General features: G+C 37.8%; 4 protein-coding genes across 7 annotated transcripts; 2 read left to right on the top strand and 2 right to left on the bottom strand.

Annotated features, from left to right (window-relative positions):
* The first annotated feature begins 3,485 nt into the window (after positions 1–3,485).
* On the top strand, positions 3,486–4,536 carry LOC129446269 (trace amine-associated receptor 13c-like). Its single transcript, XM_055207221.2, has one exon. It carries the CDS (start codon positions 3,508–3,510, stop codon positions 4,534–4,536), a length of 1,029 nt encoding a protein of 342 aa, XP_055063196.2. The 5' UTR covers positions 3,486–3,507.
* A 1,021-nt stretch (positions 4,537–5,557) lies between these two features.
* Positions 5,558–9,148, bottom strand: LOC129446633 (glycolipid transfer protein-like). 4 transcript variants are annotated; one of them, XM_055207818.2, is made up of 6 exons: positions 8,911–8,990; positions 7,912–7,970; positions 7,665–7,773; positions 7,384–7,534; positions 7,175–7,303; positions 5,558–7,085 (listed from the first exon to the last, which is right to left on the bottom strand). In XM_055207818.2, the coding sequence occupies exons 3-6, from the start codon at positions 7,721–7,723 to the stop codon at positions 6,903–6,905; spliced, it is 522 nt and encodes a 173-aa protein (XP_055063793.2). In that variant the 5' UTR covers positions 7,724–7,773; positions 7,912–7,970; positions 8,911–8,990; the 3' UTR covers positions 5,558–6,902. The 4 variants fall into 4 exon arrangements, with proteins under 4 accessions (XP_055063793.2, XP_073730857.1, XP_055063792.1 ...); XM_073874756.1 differs by having other exon boundaries at positions 5,565–7,085; positions 7,665–7,798; positions 8,911–9,147; XM_073874757.1 differs by having other exon boundaries at positions 6,947–7,085; positions 7,180–7,303; positions 7,665–7,798; positions 8,911–9,148.
* A 2,958-nt stretch (positions 9,149–12,106) lies between these two features.
* LOC129447234 (trace amine-associated receptor 13c-like) lies at positions 12,107–13,177 on the top strand. Its single transcript, XM_055208883.2, has one exon. It carries the CDS (start codon positions 12,129–12,131, stop codon positions 13,125–13,127), a length of 999 nt encoding a protein of 332 aa, XP_055064858.2. The 5' UTR covers positions 12,107–12,128; the 3' UTR covers positions 13,128–13,177.
* Positions 13,178–14,857: 1,680 nt separating this feature from the next.
* On the bottom strand, positions 14,858–19,114 carry LOC129446270 (glycolipid transfer protein-like). The gene is made up of 5 exons (XM_073874488.1): positions 17,272–19,114; positions 16,004–16,062; positions 15,722–15,855; positions 15,451–15,601; positions 14,858–15,149 (listed from the first exon to the last, which is right to left on the bottom strand). The coding sequence occupies exons 1-5, from the start codon at positions 17,372–17,374 to the stop codon at positions 14,967–14,969; spliced, it is 630 nt and encodes a 209-aa protein (XP_073730589.1). The 5' UTR covers positions 17,375–19,114; the 3' UTR covers positions 14,858–14,966.
* Between the last annotated feature and the right edge of the window lie 137 nt (positions 19,115–19,251).

The following is a 19,251-nucleotide window of genomic DNA, read 5'->3' as shown; positions in this document are numbered from 1 at the left end:
ACTGAGAAGCTCTCTTTCTGCTCTGGAAACCTCTGTGTGTCTGAAGTTGGTTGGACTTGCAGTTTAAATTCCACCTCTTTATTTTACTTCTTATGAGTTGAGTGTGTGTTGCCTCTCCCCTGCGTGCTTCAACAGCTCAGCGCAACATGTAAAAAGTGATTTCCTAAAAGAGCAGCACGAGTTTGAACCCACGTCTTTATAAAGACAGCCATTCTCTCGTGTCACAGTCAGGTGCGTCTTTTTAAAGATGGCATTCCATCCGTGTGTGACTTCTGGATGCAGCCTTTAAATGAATGCCCATGACGGCCACGATCATTCTCTCTCGTGCCTGGGTCTAGAGTCCCTTGAGGAACCGTTTTGTGAGGGTGCATGGTTCATATGGAAGAACATGTCCCTGGTGGACCGCGGCCCCCTCCTGTTGCTTACAAGCCCTAAGAAAGCGGCCGTGAAGCTCCGGAGGGTTTACTTGGGTAGAACAGTGCTGAAAAGTCTGCTGGCTCAACCAGTGGCATGTAGCACTCTGGTCCAGAGCCTGAGGTTTCCAATGGAGATGGGGGGTGCGTGTTCTATGATGCCCTGGGAACCTGTTGGTCCTCCCGAGGATTCGGTATCGGTCGTAGCATTGGAGTCATTTTCGACACTGACTAGGATCTGCTCCCTCATTCGGGTAGGGTTGCGGAGCCCATGCTCGACCCTGGGATGGTGGCAAGTACTCCGTGTAGATATTTCTGTCCTACTGGCGAAGGACGCGATTAAGCCGATCCCTCCAGCCGAGATGAGATGTTTTACAGCCCTTACTTCATGGTACCCAAGAAAAGTGGCAGGTTGCGACCAATCCTGGACCTGCATTCACTGAATCGAGCACTTTATGAGCTGTCGTTCAAAATGCTTGTACACAAATCATATATCAATGCATTCGTCCACACGATTGGTTCACAGCCATTTACCTGAAGGTTGCGTACTTTCATGTCTCGATACTCCCCCGACACAGGTGGTTTCTACGCTTTGCGTTTGAGGGGCGGGAATATCAGTACAAAGTCTTATCATTTGGGCTTTCTCTCTCTCCCTGTGTCTTCACAAATGTAGCAGAGGGGGCTTTAAAACCCCTGAGAGAGAGCTGTGTGCATTCTAGTGTATCTCAAAGACTGGCTCATAATAGCACAGTATCGTCAGCGGCTTTGCGAGCACACGGATTGTGTGCTCAAACACCTTGCTCATCTAGGTCTTCAGGTCAACTGGGAAAAGGCAAACTGTGCCCTACACAGAGGATCTCATTTCTCAGTATGGAACTGGACTCAGTCGAACTGATGATGGATTTTGCTTAAACATATTCAAAGGCAAGTTTGCAGTCCCACTGAAACAATTTTAGTGGCTCCTGGGGCATATAGCTGCAGCAGCAGCTGTGACACCGCTCTGGCTGCTCCATATGCTTCAGTGTTGGCTTCATGACCGTGTCCCGAGGAGAGCATAACAATAACACCAGCATGCCGCCTTACTTTCACTCTGTGATTAGACCCATCGTTTCTTAGGGCAGGTATATCACTTAGACAGGTCTCCAAGCATGACATTGTATGCACAGATGCCTCTCACACAGGGTGGGGGCCACGTACGGCAGGCTTGTAGCCTCGGGGTCTGGACATCACCCCAGCTGCACTGGCATATAAATTGCCTCGAGTTATGGGCTGTATATCTTGTTCTCGTCCGTTTCAGCAACATGCTCCGAGACAAAGATGTATTAATTTGCACTGACAAAACTGTGACTATTGCGTATATCAATTGCCAAGGCGGTTTGCACTCTGGTCACCTGTCCCCTTGCCCGTCATCTCCTCTTCTGAAGTCAGACAAATCTGAGGTCTCCTTGTGTCACTGTCCACTATTAAAGTGGACATTGCTGCAATATCCACACACCACACCTCAATAAATGGTAGGTCAGTGGGTCGGCACGACCTGGTCATTAGGTTTTTAAGAGATGCACAGAAACTAAATCCTCCACACCCTCGCTTTATAACTCCTCCAGCACTTGTCCATGGTGCTGTAAACCTTACAGGACGTTCCCTTTGGGCTTCTGTATTAAGTTTCTTACAATGAAAGCTTTAACGCTCCTCACATTCGTGCCTTCAGTTCGGGCCTGCTGAATGCAGCGTAACACTGAGACTGAGGCACGGCTTTAGGGGTCTTGGGCATCAAGAGGATTGTGATGAGTGATTTTCAGAGCTTTTCGACAACTGGTTTATTTTGGAGTCATGTTCTCGCGGTTCGGATATGTTGGTTGAGGGCCTCTAGAGGGTTGCCGTGTGCAATCGCGAGCCCGCAGATCGATAAATCTCACTTCTCCATTTTTCCCATAGATGAGGTTAACGGGTTCGTGCAGAGCGCTTCGAAAGCCACAAAAGTCTCACGACCACGGCAATTGGTGATCATAGGCCTCTCAGGTATGGAAAAATCCATTGATTTAATGAAAAAGTGTTGCAACTGTCACATGTCGTTGGGGGCCCTCAGTGAGCCAGGGCCCCGAATTTGGGGCACCCAGGCCCTTCCGGGACCCTACGGTGATGAAGCGAACTTGCTCACGTTTTCTTGTTTTTAGTATGGGTAAAATTTCGTTGAGAAGGATTTTTGAGTTTGGAGTTTGTCGAGGGTTGAGGGCGTGGCCCTCTCGGGAGCGGAGCTACAGGGGAGGTCCTAGAGACTTGGGGGTGGAGACATTTTGAAGGGGGTGGATAGCGCTTTCCAACAACACCACCTCAAGATACCGCAGAGATAAATTTAATAATTTAAATTAATAATTCAATTAAAGCCCTGGACCTTTCCAACAAGCCCAAGATTGAGTGTGTGACTCTCTCGGGGGCGGAGCTATTGGCATTTGAATATAAAAGCTCATTTTTTATTTCTCCGGAAGGGGAGGTCATAGAGTCTTGGGGGCATTTTGAAGTGGGCAGAGAGAGCTTTAGAAAGACACCAGTCCCAAGTCTCTACTATCGTGTACTTCTTCTTCTGTAGACTCTCAGTGATTTCCAAAGAGCGCCGCCCGGTTGGTCGTGAAAAAGTTTGGTGGGCCGGCGCGCAACCAACACAAACCCACATACTTTTACAATTACCTAACAGGCCCATGTCACGGGTTTTCTAAGGCATGCAGCTTCTCAAAGTAGATAATATAAACCTCCGTCTTGGCATTGTGTGTTGTACATTTGTGAGGCTGCTTCTCTCAGTGCTGTCTTGCAGTGTTGCCATGTCCACGTCTTTTTTAGGCGTACATACTTTTTTGGCGCTTAACCACTATTACCCTTGGCTCATGAAGTAATCAAATTTTTGATGTTATCAGTTTAAGTGAGAACGGGCCAGTCCAAATTTTTTGGTCTTTGATGTAAACCTTCTTAAAAGTAATTAAGTCATTATGCAGCATCAGAGTGGGAGGTGAATGGGTTGGACTGTCTGATCTAGACATAATATAAATTACAGAACAGTAAGGAGATCAGATCAAACTCCTATCAGGAGGAGACTTTACTCATGGCCTATGAGACAGAAGGTCATGAGACTCACTACTGCTTTCCTGCCATTAACTCATCATGCATCAAGACAAAACGCTCCAGACATGAATACAATATCATGTATGTGTTTTTTTCATTGCTGTCAGTATGGACTGTGTTTTTGAATCTGCTGGTGATCATCTCCATTTCTCACTTCAAGAGGCTTCACACTCCAACCAACATGCTCATTCTCTCTCTGGCTGTGGCCGACCTGCTCGTAGGACTTATTGCAATACCCGTAGAGGCCATCAAACTGATCGAGACGTGCTGGTACTTTGGAGAAATATTCTGTGGACTGTTCATAATTTTCCTTGGATTTTTTCTCTCTGTATCTCTTAGTAATTTAGTTTTAATTGCTCTCGATCGTTTCATTGCTGTGATTTACCCTTTACTGTACACACAGAAAATAACCATGACTAAAAGTTTAGTGGGAATTTTTCTCAGCTGGTTTTGCTCATCTGCTTATCTGACTGCCATTGTAGTCAGTAATGGATATTTTGACCCTGACACTTTAAAAAGATTAGGTGTGTGTTATGGAGAGTGTAGTTTTTATATTAGTTTTGGTTGGAGATTGACTGATCTCTTTGTTAATTTCTTGTTTCCTTGTATCACGATCATAACTTTATATATGAAAATATTTTATGTCGTACATCAGCAAGTAAAAATTATAAACTCTCTGGTGAAGAGAGGAAACAATCTAACAGAAGGTTCTGTGAAAAGGAAAACGGAGCACAAAGCTGCTTTAACATTAAGCATCATTGTGGCAATTCATCTGCTTTGCTATATACCCTTTTATATTTTTTTTCTGACAGGAAGTACAGTCATTCCTGAAAGCACTGCCAGTTTCCTATCATGGACTATGTATATGAACTCAAGTGTAAATCCCCTCGTCTATGCTTTCTTTTACCCCTGGTTCAGAAAGGCACTTAAACAAATCATCACTCTTAAAATATTTCGCCCTGCATCCACTCTGGTGGACATTTTCACCATAGTGCATCCATCTGTGTAGTTAAACAGTTCTGTGTATCACTAAGTTTAATTTACTGTGCTTTTTGTCATTCGTAAATCTTCATAAGTGATTGTGCTTATGCAATTTTCTGGTTGTTATGATTATGTTGCCCACATTATATTTATCTAAAGTAGCCTACAGAAATGCACAAGCACAAAACAGCAGATTCACACCATGGTGATGGTCAATACATTAAAGGTGACTGCAGGTGAAAATTAGCAACTGTTGCTACAACCTGGCATAAGACATGTTCTCTTGTTTTTAACAAGTTACATTTTTTATTTGTGGTTATTTGTGTTGATTATTGCATGCATTTCATAAACTGGATTTTGATGAATTGAATAAGCAGTCATGGTACCTTTTTGAGGGCTTCGTCATACACCTTACAGATATTGATGTGGATGAGATTGGGATTGTCTTTATCTCTTTCACCATAAACTAGACTTTGCAATTAAATCTGCATTGTCAGGAATATAGATACAAAAATGTACCTTTTATTTTACTGGGGTGTTACCTTCATTCAGGTAAGCTAAATATAATACAATCAATGTTGTACCTTTTGGGGTACATTACTAACTAAAGGATCTATTGTGTACCTGTAAAGATACAGTTAACTGTTTTGTACCTGGGTTTAATATTATACCCCAAACCGTACAACATTTCAATGTGTTGTGTACTATAAAGGTAAAAAAATGAACCTTTAAGGTTACCACCCCAGCGACAGAAAAGGTACCATTTTGTAACTTTTTTGTACGTTTCTTTCTGACACTTATTGTAATATCGAAAAACTGCCACAGAGAGAGTTTTTTAATTGATGTATTGAAACAGATAACACCTTCTCACTCACAACTTTTTTATGCACAGGGCACCCCCCTTTGGCTTTTTTTCATTTATGTTAAAAATTTCTATCTTGCTTTAAAATTGCAGCAAAGTTCACCATACGAAATGAATGACACTTCATATGACCTTTGGAATAGTTTAGTGAAGAAATAACTTGGTAAATTACATCATCAAAACAAAGTAATATACCATTGACAGCAGTGAAGTGAAGATGTTGCATCAGTGTGTTTATTTCACACCTTTAATGAATGATACGAATAGTTCAGACCTCTGCTGCAAACATGCACTCAACAGGGCAAACATAACAATTGTAATTGGTCCTTGGAGTTTTAACACCATTCAAGTGTTCTAACATTAGTAATAGTAAACAAACTTATGATAAAGATAATAAAGTCACTGTGTTTGTCAAATCTACACACCACACGTGACGTCCTAAACTTGTCAATGACAAAGCCTGTATTGACATCTTGGTATGAAATGACAGTTGCATGTTTGATTCCTTTAATTTAATTCGGTTTCATTTTTACGTTTTTGTAGTGTTTTATTTTTCAATGTATATTAACCAAAATGCAAAGATCTTTTGAGAAGCAATTGTTGCTGGACATAAAACAGTCCATCAGTTCCAAACAGTCCATTATTCACAAGTGAAAATCATTCAAGACAGTTGCCATTCTTCCAGAAAAAAACAAATGGTGCTATATAGCACAAAAAAGTGGTTCTTTGCTCGTAATCATAGAAGAACCATTTTTAGTGCCATATAGCACTGGTGAAGCACCAGTGCGGCACCCGTGCAGAACCATACAGGGGCCATATAGCACCACACATGGTTCTACATAGCACTACATGGTTCTACACAGGCGCCCCACCCGCGCTTTACCAGTGCTTGAAGATTTCAAAGATTTCAGATCTTCAAAGAGCAATCTTAAAATGTGCAATTTAAAGTGAAAGTGGTAAAAATATGGAAAACCATATTACTTTTGATCATCTGTGAAACAATATTTAAAATGTAAATACCTTGACTACAACAATAGAAAATGAATGTTTAACTGATTCATGGTAATGATCAAAAAGGTAAATACAATTCTTGCAAATAAATTGTGAGGTTCAGCTTTCATAATTGAATAATCGTGTCCCCAAAATCCCCCACAATACAAAACCAAAAAAGAAAGTTTATACTTTCTCTCTGCATTTTTGGTGAAGCACCATAACAAAATAAGGTTAGTGCATTAATATTAACTACATGTAGAGATAATATCTCTAGGCATCATCAAAGTGGGTGGTAAAGGGGTTGGTCTGTTTGATCTAGAATAATATAAATGAAAAGACAATAAGGAGATCAGATCAAACTCTTAACAGGAGGAGACTTTACTCATGGCCTATAAGACAGAAGATAATTAAGTAAATACAGGCAAATTCCCTTTAATACACTACAAGAATGATCTAATCCCAACAATGATTATTATGAAAACTTATCTTTGTATCTATTTTGTAAGGAGAAAGGACATGCAAACCACAAAAAGCAACTGTTAAACCTTGTAATCTAGTTCAGCATTCATTATTGAATACATTTCATAAATGGCATCCACAGCCGGCGTGAAGTTTATTAAAAACTGACGAACTTTAGATAAGCAATCCTCCTCTGCAACTTCTTGATTCTTGGATAAAGCTTTAAGAAAATCCGATCGGTAGGGTGCAGCACATACTGCAGCCTGCAGCAGAAGCAAAAATGTGGTATAAACTTTTTTTTCTTGTTCACATTTAATATTACTAGGCCCTAACTAGTAATGATAATGCATACTGAACCATGCATAAGATTCCCACATGCACTGATCAGTGAACGTCTGTTATTTTCAACCCAGCCCTGGGTCAAAAAGGGATGAGCCCAGCTCCATGTGTTGTAATTACACCCATGCTGGGTTGTTTTAACCTATTGTTGGATTAAATGTAAGCAGTTAATTTAACCAAGTGGTGGAGCTTGAAAATAATCAAAAAATATGTCAGACAAACCTTGAAAACATTCTGGATCATCCAGCCATGGTACCTTTTGAGGGCTTCATCATACGCTTTAGAAATATTGATGCGGATGAGATTGGGATTGTCTTTATCTCTTTCACCATCAGCTAGACTTTGCAATAAAATCTGGATGAACCGCAAACATCTGAGGACGAGAGCAACAAACTTTTTTCCTCTAAATTTTTTCAAAGTTCTGTAAGATACATTTGTTAAATAAAATGTTCACTATGAAAGTTATCTACTTAAAAATAGAATAGAATTAAGCCATTTCTTACCTTTTTAACCACATAAGTGCCAGTGTTGCTCCAGCTTTAGGCCATTCTGAACCATACATGCTTTTCTCTGCTATCAGGATCTGCTGAAGTGTCTCATACTTCACTGGATCTGAGTCATAGACAGCTTTAATTGTCTTTTGAAAATTGGGAAGACGTGTCAGTATATTTTCCAGTGAAAATAAAAGTTAAAGTAAATTTGAAGAAAAACGATGATAAAATATAAAAGGAATTTTACATTAAGACTTACTGTGATGCTTTCTTTTATGTCATCCCTAATTAGTTTGAAGACTTTGAAACCAAGGCGATCTGAAAAATTATTTTGTGACACATCAGTAACATTTATTTATGTAACAGTTTAGGCAAGCATATACTATTTTAGCATTTTTGAAAAACAAAGCACAGTACGCCTTCAGTAGTATCACCTTTAACCGTTAAACAATCATTTGGCGCCACCTCGCGGGAAAAGTTTGTATTACACACTTGAAATAAACTGAGGTACAGTATATTTTGAAAGGGCTATTGTACTTACCATAGGAAACTGTAGTAACTTAGTTTACTGTCATATATTGAAGTAATTACTACACTGTGCTCATATATACTATATTATTCTATAGTAACTATAGTGAATTCATAAAATGTAACGTTAGTATTGTAGATTACTTTAATCTGACATATCTTATGCATAGACTGTAAAAAAAGGGGGTTAATATGTACTACATTTCACTATTGAAAATACTAAAGTATACTTCAGTATATTTATGTATGCGTTCAATTATTTGGCCGAAAGAAAATAGGTGATGGACGATCTTTTGCCTGCGGAGGTCGCATGCAAGCTGCATACGTCATCAAGCCTGGTTTATTTAAGTTAACTGAGCATTACATTCGCGAGTCGGAAAAGAGTCAACTTTAAAAGTCTTGCTGACGCATGCAGCCTACAAATGACAAATTGACTTTATGCGGACTGCTTGCGCAGACAGTTCATACATAGCACGAGAACACAGCTCTCGAATCGCCTTTGCGGTGCGATGCGTGGATGTCATACGCTGATCTCTTCTGCGCAGTGTCACGTGAGGTCACACTCACACATACAACATTTCTATCTTCTAAATATGTATTAATATGCCATCGCTTTCGTTGGTGTTTATAATGTATTTATAATATTTAAAATATTTAATATGTGGACTGTGCTTTTTAATGCGTATTATAAAGAACACCATTTCAACTCTCGATGAAGCTCTTGACTCACCCAAGAAAGAAGGCAGTTGAAACACAGACTCCAAAAACACTTTTGTGTCGATCTCCTTACTGTCTGGGGGCGGTGCAAATTCGTAATCCAGTAAAAGCGCCATGGCTGAAGATGTGTAAACGACGCAAAGGCTTGGTATAGTTTTACAGCGTCCGGTGCGGTGAGAACAGAAAGCGAATTTAACAGCGAGTAGACCATGCGACACTGATGCGGCTTATCTACAGTCTCCTACATAAATACTAGGCTATTAAAGCATACAGTAATTAACTGTACTAAATATTAAAGTATACTACAGTATTTACTACAGTTTATCAATTCACAATAGTTAATACTATAGTATACACTAGTAAAGCATACAATAATATACATTAGGTATACACATTGTTCATGTGGTTACAGTAAAAGTTGCATACATAACAACCAGCAGTTTACATATATAATTTGTATATAATAAAATTTAGTAAATAATACAGATATACCACAAAAAACACAAATGTTACCACAGTTAGGCAGTTGTTTGTGTTAGGTGACCCTGATTTTGCCAGGTAGGACACATTGCAGATCCTCATCATGAGATTGTGCTCATTCAAATTTCTGGTTGTTGCACCAGAGATGGGACCAAGTCACACATGTGCAAGTCTCAAGTAAGTCTCAAGTCTGAACCTTCAAGTCTCAAGTAAGTCCCAAGTATTTTTTGTCTTGGGCAAGTCAAGTCAAGTCAAGTCACAGGCTATATCAAGTCAAGTCAAGTCAAGTCCTGTAGTAGGTCAAGTCAAGTCCAAGTCAAGTCACCTTATTATTGTAATTTTACCTGCAGAATCTGATATTAATAAAGTGAAAAGACAATATATACAGTAAGTAACTATCAGCAAATTACAATAATTTTGATTTTCATTGTAAATACTCATGTTCAGTAAAATACATCATGGAATCAAACAAAATTGTAACTTCATAAATTATTTATTTTTCACTTCTGCCAACCTTGTTTAAAATGTTTGAAATTTTCAACATTGAGTCCATAAAACAAATAACAGCTTAACACCCAACAGACTCCTCTCTGAACACCTCCCTCTCTCTCTCTCTCTCTCTCTCTCTCAAACATAGTTCACACACACACACACACACACACACACTCTCTCTCTCTCTCTCACACACACACACACACACACACACACACACACACACACACACGCTCTCTCTCTCTCTCTCTCTCTCTCTCTCTCTCACACACACACACACACACACACACACACACACACACAAGCTCTCTCTCTCACTCACTCACACACTCTCTTTCTCTTTCTCTCTCTCTCTCTCTCTCTCTCTCTCTCACACACACTTGTGTAATGCTCTGAATGCTCAAATGAAAAAAAATGAGCGCGTCGCACCGCGTGCGCGTCTTTTCCGTTCGTGCGCTTACATATGAAATAACGAACTTGAGCGCGCAAAAGACGCTTACAAACTTAGAAAAAGTAGCCAAGTCTCATACCGCTCAGATCAAGGGAAGTATTTAAAAAAAAAATCTAAATTCTTTTGCCCACATTTGTCCCCAACACGGTATACTCATCATTGATGAGGGTTAATGGCTACTTTAGCTATTATTACATTAGCTATCTACCAACTAACCAGACATTAAAAAAATGACAAGCACTTACTATGGCTCTTCAAATGACGGACAAAATTGGAGGTTGTCACGTGGCTGCCCGTGATTTTAATGTTGCATGTCTTGCAATGCACTGTTCGTCTTTTGACATCTTGTTGAAGCCGAAAGCGATGACCCTCGGTACCCCTCCGGCTGACATGTTGATATCTGATCTAAGTGGGCGTGGCGTGCGTAAGGTACGAGAGCGGCATAGTGTCGTGATTCAGTCATGATAACGCCATTCTTAGCCTGCGCTCCAGCTGCGTCAACTTTATTTTTTTAAATTATTTATATATTTTATATTCAAACTGAAAACATGATGTGATTAACACTCAAGTCATTCAAGTCATCGTGTCTCAAGTCAAGTCAAGTCCCGAGTCTTTAACTTCCAAGTCCGAGTCAAGTCTCAAGTATTTTATTTTTTGTCAAGTCAAGTCACAAGTCACAAAAATAGCGACTCGAGTCGACTCGAGTCCAAGTCACCAAGTCACAAGTCCCCATGTCTGTGTTGCACACATTACATTTATCTAAAGTAGCCTACAGAGACACACAAGCACAAAACAGTATATTCACACTATGGTGATGGTCAATACACAATGCACTAAAAATACACAAAAACACCTGTTTACTTTCTGCTGTCATCTTATTTGTGATTATTTTTGTTGATTATTGAAAGCATTTCATAAATGAAGTTTATTAAAAACTGATGAACTTTAGAAGCAACTTCTTGATTCTTGGATAAAGCTTTAAGAAAATTAGACTGGCAGGGTGCAGCAAATAATGCAACTTAAGGCAGAAGGAAAAGTGTGGTGTAAACTATTGTTTTGTCTTATTTGACATACCCACATTTAATATTACTAGGCCCTATAACTAAAGAATCCCACATGCATTGATCAGTAAATGTCCCCGACTATTGATTCTCTTTTGAAGTTGCAAGCAATTACTTACAAAACAGATTCTAGCCCCTAAAAAAATGTTTCAGACCAACCTTGAAAACCTTCTGGACTATCCAGCCATGGTACCTTTTCAGGGCTTCATCATACACCTTACAGATATTGATGCAGATGAAATTGGGATTGTCATCATCTCTTTGATCATAAGCTAGACTTTGCAATAAAATCTGCATTTTCAGGAATATGTTTACGATCATCCTGCCTTCATGAAATGGCGAAGAGGGGTTTGAAAGGATGAGAAGCAGAAATAGTGTGAGGCTTTGGCACGGAGGTCAGCCATAAAAGAGTTGTCCGAGCAGCCTTATTTGATTGACTGGACACTTGCTTATGTTAACCCACCAAAATTCACTCCAAATGTAGCAATTGGGGAGGGGTCTGGAATGCTTTGTTGTATGCTGTTTACTACACCTTGGTTGTCGTTGTGACATAACAAATGAAAATAAATGTAGCAGTGGGCCAAAGCAGAGGTTCCGACCTCTAGTTGGAACTATTAAAAGAAAATAAGTCATTATGCAGCATCAGAGTGGGTGGTGATTGGGTTGGACTGTCTAATCTAAACATAATATAAATGAAAGAACAGTAAGAAGATCAGATCAAACTACTAACAGGAGACGACTTAACTCATGGCGTATGAGACAGAAGATCATGAGACTCAATACTGCTTTCCTGCCATTAACTCATCATGCATCAAGATAAAACGCTCCAGACATGAATACAATATCATGTATGTGTTTTTTTCATTGCTGTCAGTATGGACTGTGTTTCTGAATCTGCTGGTGATCATCTCCATCTGTCACTTCAAGAGGCTTCACACTCCAACCAACATGCTCATTCTTTCTCTGGCTGTGGCCGACCTGCTCGTAGGACTTATTGTGATACCTGTAGAGGCCATCAAACTGATCGAGATGTGCTGGTACTTTGGAGAAATTTTCTGTGGACTGTTCATAATTTTTCTTGGACTGTTTCTCTCTGTATCTCTTGGTAATTTAGTTTTAATTGCTGTCGATCGTTTCATTGCTGTGATTTACCCTTTACTGTACACACAGAAAATAACCATGACTAAAAGTCTAGTGGGAATTTTTCTCAGCTGGTTTTGCTCATCTGCTTATCTGATTGCCATAGTAGTCAGTAATGGATATTTTGACCCTGACACTTTAAAAAGATTAGGTGTGTGTTATGGAGAGTGTACCTTTATCATTAGTTTTGGTTGGAGAGTGACTGATCTTTTTGTTACTTTCTTGTTTCCTTGTATTACAATCATAACTTTATATATGAAAATATTTTATGTAGTACATCAGCAAGTAAAAGTAATAAACTCTCTGGTGAAGAGAGGAAAACATCTAACAGAAAGTTCTGTGAAAAGGAAAACCGAGCACAAAGCCGCTCTCACATTAGGGATCATTGTGGTAATTCATCTGCTTTGCTATATACCCGTTTATATAATTCCGGAAACCACTGGCAATTTAATAGTATGGACCATGTATATGAACTCAAGTGTAAATCCCCTCGTCTATGCTTTCTTTTACCCCTGGTTCAGAAAGGCACTTAAACACATCATCACTCTTAAAATATTTCGCCCTGCATCCAGTCTGATGGACATTTTTATCATAGTGTCTGTGTAGTTAAACAATTTTTGTCATTAGTATAAATCTAATTGTGCTCGTGCAATTTTCTGGTTGTTAAAATTATTGCCCACATTGCATTTATCTAATGAACCCTGTACAGAGATGCACAAGCACAGAACAGCACATTCACACCATGGTGATTGTCAATAGATCATACAGTAATATACATTAGTACACTAAATACAGTATAAATACATTAAAATGCCCGTTTACTTCCCTGCTGTGTATATAATTGATCAGACATCATCTTATTTGTGGTTTTGTGTTCAAACAAAAGAAGGGTACTTTAAGGATTTTGTTAAATAAATCAAGACATTATGCCTTAATATTTATATTAAAAGCAATAGGACATTAAAGGTCAGATTGTGAATAATGTGTATGTATGAGCCCTCCATAAGTAATGGTTTGCTGTGAAGAAAATAAATTTGTAAGATGAATATGAGACAAAAATACAGTATACATGTGCATATAATATATCATATACCTGTATCATATCAGACTTAAAATTAACATCAAATTCATAAAAAATGGTGATCTGTGAATAGTTATCTGTGAATTAACTTATAAAACTAGTGCATTCAACATTTATAAATTCATGATTAAGATCTTTGCATCAGAAAGGGCCATTGTTGGGTCAAATATAAACATTTTCTGGGATTATTTGACCCTACAGCTGGGTTTTCTCCTTTTTGACCCAAAAGCTGCATCATTTGAGTCTTGAATCTGACTGAACCATTTGAAAAATTCATTAATGTTATTTGATTTGGGAAATATAGTCCCAAGGTTTTGGGTTTTAGACAGACTTATTTTCATGGTGAGACAATGACATTTCAAGTACATTTATTATTCCTATATCTTTAAAACATTACCCACACAAAAGAAAAGCTGTGACCACTGGGTGCATAACGTGTCCAATATATACACTCACCTAAAGGATTATTAGGAATACCATACTAATATTGTGTTTGACCCCTTTTCGCCTCCAGAACTGCCTTAATTCTACATGGCATTGATTCAACAAGGTGCTGAAAACATTCTTTAGAAATGTTGGCCCATATTGATAGGATAGCATCTTGCAGTTGATGAAGATTTGTGGGATGCACCTCCAGAGCACGAAGCTCCCATTCCATCACATACCAAAGATGCTCTATTGGGTTGAGATCTGGTGACTGTGGGGGCCCATTTTAGGAAGTAGCCATCAGAGGATGGGTACATGGTGGTCATAAAGGGATGGACATGGTCAGAAACAATTCTCAGGTAGGCCGTGACATTTAAACAATGCCCAACTGGCACTAAGGACCCATTACACCATCACCACCAGCCTTCACAGTGGTAACAAGGCATGATGGGAACTCCCTGAAGACATTTCAGCACCATGGACAGGTCCCATGCGGGTATAGAGGGCAGACTATGTGGATTAATCTCATTGCCCCTGTAAGGAACCTAAAAAACCAGGTCATACTGACCAACTGACCTACTTTCTATCGGCTGCATCTCTCTGCATTAAAAATAAAATACTGACTCACTATTAATGCACTTTGAAAATATTAAATAGCCCCTATCTAATGTTGTCTCTCAGTATCTTATCTACATATAATATTTGCAATATATCAGTGCAATTGTTTTTGTAAACGTTATTGAAAGTTTATTTAACTTTATTTAACCAGATTATAATAAGTAAATACAGGCAAATTCCCTTTAATACAGTACAATATAGAATAATAGAATAATATAATCTAAAATCACAACCACGATCATTATGAAAATTGATCTTTGTATCTATTTTGAAAGAAGAAAGGCCCTGTCAGAAATATGTAAATACACAAAAAGCACCATTTAAACCTGGTAATCTAGTTCAGCATTCATTATTGAATACATTTCATAAATGCCATCCACAGTCGCGGTGAAGTTTATTAAAAACTGACGAACTTTAGATAAGCAATCCTCCTCAGCAACTTCTTGATTCTTGGATAAAGCTTTAAGAAAATCCGACCGGCAGGGTGCAGCAAATAATGCAGCCTGCAGCAGAAGCAAAAATGTGTCTTGTCAGCATACCCACGTTTAATATTACTAGGCCCTAACTAGTAATGATAATGCATACTGATCCATGCATAAGATCCCCACATGCACTGATCAGTGATTGTTTGTTATTTTTAACCCACAAAAACTGGGTCAAAAACGGACGAGCCCAGTCCCTTGTGTTGTAATTTAACCTATGCTGGGTTGTTTAAACCTATTGTTGGGATAAATGTAAACATTTTCTGGGTTAATTAAATTTTCTGGGCTTGAAAATAATGAAAAAAAATTTTTTTAGACCAACCTTGAAAACATTCTGGACTATCCAGCCATGGTACCTTTTGAGGGCTTCATCATACGCTTTAGAAATATTGATGCGGATGAGATTGGGATTGTCTTCATCTTTTTCACCATCAGCTAGACTTTGCAATAAAATCTGGATGAACCGCAAACCTCTGAGGACGAGAGCAATAAACTTTTTCCTCTGTTAGTTCTGTAAGATACTTTTGTTAAATAAAATATTCACTATAAAAATGTTATCTACTTATAAAAGATAACATTGGGCAGTTTCTTACCTTTTTAACCACATAAGTGCCAGTGTTGCTCCAGCTTTAGGCCATTCTGAACCATACATGCTTTTCTCTGCTATCAGGATCTGCTGAAGTGTCTCATACTTCACTGGATCTGAGTCATAGACAGCTTTAATTTTCTTTTAAAAATTAGGAAGAATTCAGAAAACATGTCAGTATATTTTTCAGTGAAAATAAAAACGAGTAAGGGTAAAGAGATACAGATTTGAAGAGATACAATGATAAAATATAAAAGGCATTTTACATTAAGATAGTGTTTTGACTTACTGTAATGTTTCTGTTTATGTCAGCCTTAATTGGTGCGAAGACTTTGGAACCAAGGCAATCTGAAAAGTTGTTTTGTGACACATCAGTAACATTAATTTATGTAACAGTGTAATCAAAACAAATTAATTAAAAACAAAGCACAGTAGGCCTTCAGTATCACCTTTAAAGAATCATTTGGCGCCACCTCGCGGAAAAAAATTGTATTGCGCACTTGAAAAAAAATACTGAAGTACCGTATATTTTAGTAGGTTATTTTACTTAGGAAACTGTAGTAATTTGTAGTTTGCTGTCATATATTATAGTAATTACTACACTGTGTTAATATATACTATATCATTCTTAATTATTACCTATAGTTAATTCATAAAATGTAGTAAATGCGTACTTTAATATTAATCATGATAAGGAAAGCAGTTTAGAAACTAGAAATTGACTACATGTTACTATAGAGAAAACACTTAAGTTTAGTAGTATAGTCTTTTTATGTATGCCTTCAGTTATTTGGCCGAAAGAAAATAGGTGATGGACTGTCTTTTGCCGTTTCTCAATCCGAAGGATGCAGCCTGCGGAGGTCGCATATGCAAGCTGCATACGTCATCAAGCCTGGTTTATTTAAGTTAATTTATTTAAGTCATAAGCATATTACACTTTTTTATTAACTAAGATTAATATTCAAACTTTATAAAAGAAATAAGAAAATCTTGATGATGTATGCAGCCTATAAATGCGACCTCCGGAGGCCGCAGCCTTCAGAATTAGAAACGGCCTTTTACTTTATGCGGAGCTTTTTATTTATTTTTTTTTATATTTTTTTTTATTGCATATGAACATGTATATATACATACATATATAACAACAAGAGAGTTATAACAATGTATTGTACATAAATGTTGTCAATGTACATATGTAAATGATTAATGTAATCCAAAATAAAACAATAACAAAGTTAGCCAGAGAAAACACTTTATGCGGAGCTGCGTGCGCAGACAGTTTCGCTTATGACATCATAGCATCACGAGGACGCTGCTCTCGAATCGCCCTCGCGGTGCGTGGATGTCATACACTGATCTTGTCTGCGCAGTTGCACGTGAGGTCAAACATACAAAATATCTTCTATCCTCTTAATATTTTATATGCCATCGCTCTTGTTGGTGCTTATAAGGTGCTGTGTCGTTTAAACCAACGAAGACATTTAATCTGTGGGCTGTGCTTTTTAATGCTCATTATAAAAAACACAGTTTCAACTTCCGATGAAGGTCTTGACTCACCAAAGAAAGACGGCAGATGAGACACAGACTCCAAAAACCCTTTTGTGCCGATCTCCTTATTGTCTGGGAGCGGTGCAAATTGGTAATCCAGTAAAAGCGTCATTGCTCAAAAAGTGAAAACGACGCATTAACGGCCTGGTATTATTTTTACAGCGTCCGGTGCGGCGAGAACATAAAGCGCATTTAGCAGAGTAGAGAACCAATGCGACACTGATGCGGCTTTATTTACAGTTTCCAACATAAATAAATCATGTCAACATTAGAAAGACGTGAAATTAAAACGAACTGATAGCTACTTGGATCTATGTAGAATTTATAAATTCCACATTTTAACAGTTTATTTATCTACATTTATAGATTTGGCAGATGCTTTTATCCAAAGCATATTCAGTAGAGAACCGTTTAATGTAGAAACAACAGAAATAATCTCAAAACTATGAATTGATAAAAATACAGTAAATGCACTCTAACATGAAAAAAACTAGGCTATAGGCTATGTACTAGTAAAATTTCTAGACACTGGTGTTTAACTTTTCATACTAAATATTAAATTATACTATTTACTACAGTTTATCAATGCACAATAGGTAATACTGTAGTATACATTACATTAAATCTACTGTATTAAAAGAGACATTAAAAAAAGACACAGGTTGTAGTTTGATTACAGGTAAATGTTGTTTTATTATATTTAGTAACAAGACTTTTGTGGAAACAGCATCAGCTGCTAAATAAGAGATCAAAAAGAAGGCAGATGTGACTTTTAGCATTGAGCAGGTGGATGCATGTGTACACATCCACCGGCCACTGCAGCAAGAAATGAAAGGACGAGATTAAACTCCATCAGATTAGTTGCATACATAGTTAACAACCAGCAGCTTACATATATAACTTGTATATAATACAATGTAGTAAATAATACAGAGATACCACAAAAATACACAATTATTAGCACAGCAGCTGTTAGGCAGTTGTTTGTGTTAGGTGACCCTGATTTTGCCAGGTAGGACACATTGCAGATCATCATCCTTGTTGGTTCTACTAAAGCATTTCTATCAATAAATCCTATGTTATGGTTAACACATCAGTTTCCTATTATTTCTGAGAGTAGTTAATGGTTAAAGAAAGTGGCATTTTTGATAGGAATGGTTAAACAGATCAGACAAAAATGCTGGCCCAGGAACATGTATTACTTTGCAACATCACAATGACCATTTGTGGTATTGGTATTATCAAGGCAGCACATGAACATACATTTTTTTCAGACACACAAAATACTGTACAATGAACATTCTTTGAACATTAGGTAGAGTTTATTCAGAGCAACAGGATTGTCTGAATAAACTCTTGACATTCTTTGATGATCTTAACAAATGAAAGCTGGCACAGATTACCGCAATAAAAACTGCACAGAATAAAAACAACAGATTGCACACAGACGCCAATCTGCACTGGATAAAAAAAGAAATGATTGAGTAAAAAGCAATGCATTATTTATATTAAAAATAATAATAAACATATGATTGATATTATATATATTGACATTAAATGTTTCCAGCCAAACTCACTCTTCACTCAGTATTATTTCAAAACCTTCGCAATGTGAGCAGTTATCCCAATCGTATCTTTAAATGTGTCATTTCTGTGTCACTACAATCGCATAAAGACCGTCTGCTTCAGAGCACAGTAATAATGGCCCATTCTTTAAAAGCCTTTCGATAGTCATTCTCTATTGTCATACTTTTTCCCAAGTGATTCCTGTAAAAATTGCACCATAGCTTATATAGTATCACAGTTTAATCTTGGAGCTCATGTCAGGTCTGTTTTAAAAGGTTTGCATGTTATTATTAAGAAAAACCTTTCACTGTAAAAACTTCTTTGTGGCATTTACATTTTTAAGTTGAATTTACAATTCATTTCAACTTTCTTGACAAGTGAGGAGTTGCTATAAAGTATAAAAAGCTTAATTTAATTTTTATA

The sequence above is a fragment of the Misgurnus anguillicaudatus genome, chromosome 12 (genome assembly GCF_027580225.2).
Source record: "Misgurnus anguillicaudatus chromosome 12, ASM2758022v2, whole genome shotgun sequence".
NCBI classification, from domain to species: domain Eukaryota; kingdom Metazoa; phylum Chordata; class Actinopteri; order Cypriniformes; family Cobitidae; genus Misgurnus; species Misgurnus anguillicaudatus.
The sequence above is the reverse complement of the archived record's forward strand: the minus strand, read 5'-3'. Positions and strand labels throughout refer to the sequence as shown.